The sequence below is a fragment of the Ammospiza caudacuta genome, chromosome 1, assembly GCF_027887145.1.
Source record: "Ammospiza caudacuta isolate bAmmCau1 chromosome 1, bAmmCau1.pri, whole genome shotgun sequence".
In the NCBI taxonomy this organism is placed as follows: domain Eukaryota; kingdom Metazoa; phylum Chordata; class Aves; order Passeriformes; family Passerellidae; genus Ammospiza; species Ammospiza caudacuta.
This window is the reverse complement of record NC_080593.1, coordinates 40,496,684-40,503,638: the sequence shown is the minus strand read 5'-3', so window position 1 is coordinate 40,503,638 and position 6,955 is coordinate 40,496,684. Positions and strand designations below refer to the sequence as shown.

The 6,955-nt window shown below is 53.9% G+C and overlaps 1 protein-coding gene across 1 annotated transcript; it reads left to right on the top strand.

The window, feature by feature from the left end:
• The first annotated feature begins 654 nt into the window (after positions 1 to 654).
• EOMES (eomesodermin) lies at positions 655 to 4,353 on the top strand. Its single transcript, XM_058817502.1, has 6 exons — positions 655 to 1,409; positions 1,776 to 1,930; positions 2,215 to 2,336; positions 2,769 to 2,927; positions 3,018 to 3,079; positions 3,618 to 4,353. The coding sequence occupies exons 1-6, from the start codon at positions 655 to 657 to the stop codon at positions 4,351 to 4,353; spliced, it is 1,989 nt and encodes a 662-aa protein (XP_058673485.1).
• The last annotated feature ends 2,602 nt before the right edge of the window (positions 4,354 to 6,955 follow it).

Below are 6,955 nucleotides of genomic sequence, written 5' to 3'. Positions count from 1 at the left end.
GGCGAGGCGGCCGGCGGGGAGGTTGCGGGAGGCCGGCGTCCCCCGCCCCGTCTCAGCGGCCCGGTTGATCGCCGCCCTCCCCACCTGGCGGGTGCCGGTTTTCCCACCCAAACCTTTCCATTTCGTCCCCACCTCTCGTTCAGCGCGGCGGATTCTTCCTTACGCGCCCGAGCAGTAGGACGGTGCCACCTCAGCAAAAGGTCTTTTTTTTTTTTTTTTTTTTTTTTTTTTTTTTTTTTTTTTAATTATTTTGGAAGAGGGGCAGCCGGGCCCTCCACTGCAGCCACCATGGGGTGATGCAGAGCTCCCCTCAGTCCGAGCGACGTGGGCGCAGGGAGCGGGCAAGAGCCCCTCGGGAAGCCGGCTGCGGGAAGGGGGAGGGGGCATGGAAGGGGAACGGGGCGCGCACCAAAGTCACAGGTGACTTGTTCCAATTAGTAGCTGTCTAATTAAATTAGTGTCACGCGGCCCAGCCAATGGGCCGGCGGGGGTGGAGGGCGACGCGAGGCAGCCCGGCGCAAGCCCCTCCCCGGCAGCCCGAGCAGTGTGGTATAAATTGCCTCGGCCGAGCCGTGCCGGAGCGTAGCACGGTGCAGCCACAGGTCGGGGTCGGCACAGGATAGAGTGGGAGCTCGAACGCACCGCCCATCGAGGATGCAGCTGGGTGAGCCGCTGCTGACGGCGGCGGGGGCACTGCCGGGCGCCCCCTTCTACCCGCTGGAGGGCGGCGGACGCACCGGAGCCGCTGGAGCAGGAGGTGGGACAGGCGCTGCTGGAGGCTCCCGCGGGCCGCCCGGTTCGGGATCGCCACCTCGCCTCGACCTGGACAAGATGCCCAAGAAGTTTGGAGCGGCCCCCGCCATCCTGAGCGAGACGGAGGCCGTCGAGCCGCCCTTCGCCGCTCCCAAGCCGGACGGTCGCAAGGCCACCCCATGCGGGGACGAGGAGCTGCCCCCGGCCGCCGCCGCCCGCTACTCCATGGACAGCCTGAGCCCCGAGCGCTACTACCTGCAGTCCCCCGGGCCGCCCGCCGCCGACCTGGGGGGGCCCTGCTCCCTGTTCCCGTACCCGCCCGCGGCGCAGCACGGCGCCGTCTACCAGCAGCCCGGCGGGCCGCGCTACCCCTACGGCTCCGTGCTGTCCCCGGGCGGCTTCGCGGGCGCCGTGTGCCCGCCCGGCGGCCGGACGCAGTTCGGAGGCGGCGGCGGGTACCAGTACGGGCAGGCGACGGGCGGCGGACCTCTCTACGGCCCTTACCCGCCCGCGTCGGGCTCCTGCGGCGGGCTCGGGGCTCTGGGGGTGCCAGCCGCCGGCCCGGGGATGCGAGCGCAGGTCTTCCTCTGCAACCGGCCCCTCTGGCTCAAGTTCCACCGGCATCAGACGGAGATGATCATCACCAAGCAGGGCCGGTAAGTGGGCGCGGGGGATGGTGGAAACGGAGGGAAGTGGTGTGGTGGTTGGGAATGGGGGGGGGAGGTGGCACCCCCGGGCACACTTCGCGTCGGGCGGCTCTTGCCCGCTCCCCCGGGTGCGGGGTGCATGCTCTGTCCGTCGGTGGTGCCCCGGGATGTGTTCCCGGAGAAACTATTCCCCAGTTTCCCCACACACGGCGGTCCGGAGATAAGGTGGGGGTCGGCTGGGGCTCGCCGCTTCCTTAGTCTCTTTGGTGCTGGGACGGACGGGGCACTCCACGGCCGCCTACGGCATCCGCCGGAGCCCGCGCCCCCTCCCCCCGCCCGCCTCACCATGCCTTGTGGTTTTCCTCCTTTCCCCAGGAGAATGTTTCCCTTCCTGAGCTTCAACATCACCGGTCTCAACCCCACGGCCCACTACAACGTCTTCGTGGAGGTGGTGTTGGCGGACCCCAACCACTGGCGTTTCCAGGGGGGCAAGTGGGTGACCTGCGGCAAAGCCGACAACAACATGCAAGGTAGATGCAAGTTCCGGGGGTCTCCTCGCCCCCTTTCGCCGCGGGTCGGTTTCTCGGGAAGGGTTCCCAGTTTGCCCACCCCCCCCCCCCCCCCCAGGGTCTTTCTCACACCCGGCATCCTGCTGAGGGTCGAGCTCCTCGCTTAAGATCGTCTTGCGGCTCTTTCTGCGCAGCGCTGTTGGTGTGCGGGGCTGTGTGGGGGTGGCCATCGGGGCCGAGGGGCTGCGCGGGCGGGGAACAAAGCCCCACGCCCGGGCCGCCTCTCACTGCCTTGTCCTCCCCAGGCAACAAGGTCTACGTGCACCCCGAGTCGCCCAACACCGGGGCGCACTGGATGAGGCAGGAGATTTCCTTCGGAAAGCTGAAGCTAACGAACAATAAAGGTGCTAACAACAACAACGCACAGGTAAGGAGGGAGAGGGAGGCCTGGGGGGCTCTTGGTGGCTCAGCGGGGTTTTGGGGCTTTTACAACATTTCATCGAGCCGCTACATCACTGTGCTTGTGACTAGTTCCCTTCTTGAACTGGGTCATAGAGCTTGTTTTCTTTGTTTTGCCGTATGAATAGTTGAAAATGTTCGATTGCGATGTGCAAATCACTTTTGTTTTAGTTATTATATTGATCCCTTGGAGTTGGTCAAAAAGTGGGAGGATAGCTGATAGCTCTCAGTATAGCAGGGCTGCAAGCTGTGACTCAGCTCCTGATAACAGTTAAAACTGCTCCGTTTCTAAACCAAGAGATTACAATTTACAGGGAAAAAATGTCATGCTGCAAAATAAGTCTCTTAATGTTAGATGCTGTTTGTCTAACGATGTTGTCTCTTTCATGGTTTCTTTTAGATGATAGTACTTCAGTCCCTACACAAGTACCAGCCCCGACTTCACATTGTGGAAGTGACCGAAGATGGTGTTGAAGATCTGAATGATTCCTCAAAGACTCAAACGTTTATTTTTCCTGAAACGCAGTTCATAGCAGTTACAGCATATCAAAACACTGATGTAAGTATCGATGTATAAAATTGCAATTAAGAACAAAATTGACTTGTGGGTTCAGCATCTCATGTTAATATATTCTGCTTTCACTTTTAGATTACACAGCTCAAAATTGACCATAATCCTTTTGCAAAAGGCTTCAGAGACAACTATGACTCGTAAGTATACCTCTATTCTCATTTGCAGATGTGTCAGTCTAGGAGGCATGATTCTGGCCTGAAATGTCTGTGGAAGGGTTTTTCTTTAGACTTTAATTCAGTTATTCAGTGTTAGCAGTGCTTCTACTGGTGATTTTGCTTATGTTAAAATGTCTGACTAGTGTATTGTCTAGATGATCTGTCTTTCTGCTGGCTTCTGAATTTTGGTAGGAAACCTGTGTTGGCAGAACCCAGCTGGCCTGCAGTTTTTACTGGCAGCAGTATGTTGGGTGTCTCCACAGAACAGACAGGGTCTTTAAATTGTCAGCAGAATTCTTGCAATAATTTTCTACCTTCACTTGCGCTATTGCTTGTATCAGTAGCAGAAAATTTACAGTGGCCTAGGAAAAGCACCTGCTAGATCAGATTATCACCATACAATTAAATGTAGTTATGATTCTAATTAAAAAATACCTAGTTTGTGTTTGTTTTTGTGTTGTGTTACTGTCATAGTGGAATTGTAAAGAAAAACACTCAGTGTTCCTCTTTTATGTTGTAGCATGTACACAGCTTCCGAAAATGACAGATTAACTCCATCTCCCACGGATTCTCCTAGATCCCACCAGATCGTCCCTGGTGCCCGATACAGCGTGCAGCCATTCTTCCAGGAACAGTTTGTCAACAACCTGCCCCCAGCCAGGTTTTACAACGGTGAGAGGACTGTCCCTCAGAGCAATGGCCTGCTGTCCCCGCAGCAGAACGAGGAGGTGGCCAGCTCTCCCCAGCGCTGGTTCGTGACGCCCGTGCAGCAGCCCAGTGCCAACAAACTGGACATGAACTCCTACGAGACAGAGTATTCTCACAGCACCTTGCTCCCCTATGGCATCAAATCCCTCCCGCTGCAGACGTCCCACGCTCTGGGATACTACCCCGACCCGGCGTTCCCGTCCATGGCAGGCTGGGGGAGCAGGGGCTCTTACCAGCGGAAAATGACGACAGGACTAACTTGGCCCTCCAGAACGAGTCCCCCGGGATTCACTGAAGACCAGCTTTCCAAGGACAAGGTGAAAGAAGAAATTGGCTCGTCATGGATAGAGACTCCACCCTCTATAAAGTCTCTAGATTCAAATGATTCTGGGGTGTACACAGGCGCTTGTAAGAGAAGGCGGCTTTCCCCTAGCACTTCCAGCAACGAAAATTCCCCAACAATGAAATGTGAGGACATTAATGCTGAGGACTATAGCAAAGACACTTCAAAAGGCATGGGCTACTATGCCTTCTATGCTAGTTCTTAGAGCATCTTTTTTATTCCAATTGGCTGTTTTGGTTTTTTGGTGGTTTTTTTTATTTTTTTTTTCAGGGTGGCCTTGGGTTTTTTTTGCATTACAATTGCCAAAAAGACTCTTGCCTTCCACCTTGAGTTGTTGTGTGCAATTCTAAAGAAGGTGCCAAAGCTTTTTGACTGTTGCAGGTAACAAAGAAGGGAAAGAGCAAACCATAGATTTCTTCCCCTTCTTTTAGAAGGAACCATATGCAGAAGCTGTAAGGAGTATACTCTAGTGTTTAAATATGTGGCATATTTATTGGAGACACTAAAGTATACAGTCTGGGTTTGCTCAGAAGCCTGATTAAATCTATGCACTCCTGAGCAAGGAAAGAGGGGGTGGGATCCCAAATTTAATTTCCTTCCCTGCTTAATAAAAGGGAACTGGGTTGCAGGGAAATGCACAAATGCTATGTTCTGCTTTAGACCGAGCTGTTTTTCAACCCATCTACAACACAGTTGGCTGAGTTGGATATTGCTCAGCTACAGCTTTTTCTTTTGGCAGAAATGCCAAAATAAGGCCTGCTTGCCAGGCAGGATTTTGACTTGAAGGTTTTGTTGCCAACGGGATTACAATGACAAATCTGACTTTTCTTAGCTTAGAACTTGCATTAAAAACCCTGCCTCCATCCCAAAAGCCTAACCTTTATTAAGGTGGCCAAAAACCAAGTGTACAATTTGGTGTTTTGTCTAGGTACACTGTAGAATATTGTGGAATAATGTATAAATAGTTGACCTATAGCTGTTCAGCTGGAAGGACATCCGGTGGTGTATTGAAGTTCAAAATGCATTTTTTGATTAATCAAACTTAGCTTATGACACATTGCAAAAGGAGATTTCTATTTATGTGTATGTCAAGTGACTTTTACAGCTGCCCTGTATGAAACTGGAAGTGATGTAACTTTACCCATTCTTGCCTATACTTTCAGCCATTTTAAACTGCCCCAGAGCAACTGGCCCACAAAGTTTTTCCCCTTCCAATAAAGTTGTTTCTGTTTTTTCTATGTAGATAGTAATAATTTTTAATAAATGTGGTGGTGCCAGGCATAACACGATATGGCTCTGCCTCATCTTTGCCTCTGCTGGGTGTCCAGCAGAGGGGGGGGAGGAGGGAGCGCGATCCGAGGGGAGAGGGGCCTTTATATCTAACCATCCCTTGAAGTACTGACGCTTTATCTGTTGTACTCGCTGTATGGGTTTTTTTTTTTCCTTTAATTTTTTTTAAGTCTCTTTGCTTTGCATTTTCGTGTGCATCTTCTGCACAAGCTGGGAGTCCCCGGCTCGCTCCAAAATACGACGGCCTCCTGTCCCCTTCCACCCCCTCTTCGGACAGCGAATTGTGAACGCAGCCCGCCTCCTCCCGCCGCCCCCTTCTCATCCCCTCTGCTTCCCGGAACAAGGCACGAAATTCCCCTGCCCGCTTATCTGAGGGCGAAGCTGCTGGCAGAGCGATTGAATCCCAGCTCCCGCGGCAGCGGGACCTTTCCTGAGGATATGCAGGCAGTAATGGGATTAAGCTGTTAACGATTCCCGGCTGCAAACCAAATAAACGCGGGGCTCAGACCGGGGCTGTCCCCGGTGGAGGTGACGCTGTCGGGGGGTACCGGCAGGGGCTCCCCCTCCTCCGGAGCGGGACACGGCGGGTGTCCGGGGAGATTTCGATCAGCGCCTCGCCGCTCCCGCTCTGCGCGGTGCCAAGCTGTCCTGTCAGCTCTTCCTCTGCCCCATCTGGAACGGGATGGGGGCAATTTTTAAGATAATAAAGACCAAGCATGTTATTCCTTTTTTTTTTATTTTTTATTTTTTTTTCCCAGTGGGGCCATCCCCTCTCGGAAAAGCCCCGGGAAGGGCTGTCCCTGTCCCCGGCGGGGGTGCGGCGGCATGCGGCCGTCCCCACCCGCCCTGCAAACGCCGATTACACAGCACGATTCCGCCGCGCTCTCTTAATAAAAGCTGTATGTTTTTGCACCGCGCGGTGAAAAAATAATACTTGTGAAAAGTCCTCACACTGTTTAATAGAAACGTAAGTGCCTGGCTGGCCCCAATTAACACCTTGTGATTATAATGCATTCCTAAAATGGGGTGTCAGACGCCAAATTGTGAATAAAGGTATCTAATTAATCTTCATAGGATGACACCGATAAACAACGCCAGGTTTAAATAAAGATCAAGGAACTGAATGCTTTTTATTTGTTTACATTAACAAAAGATAAAGTTAACTACCCTTGCACTTCGCTTCGTAATGTGATTTACTGCCACAAACAACGGGCTGCGGGCGGGGAGCTCCGCCTCGCCCCGCCGGGCTTTTTCTGGCGGCTTTGGCGGGAGGGGGACACCCCGAGGGTGAGCGCCCCTTCCTCCGCAGCCCCACGGCCCCGGGCGTGTGCCGGGAAACGCGGCACCACCTCGGCCTGGCAGCCAGCGGGGAACGGCCCCGGCCCCGCCACTTCCGACGCTCTCGCATGAAAGAAAAACTGCGTGCGAGTTTGAGACGCGAGCTGGACGGGCACGGCGGGTCCAGAGCGAAATAAAGAAATAAATAATGGTTGTTTACACCACTGTGCGGCGGGAGG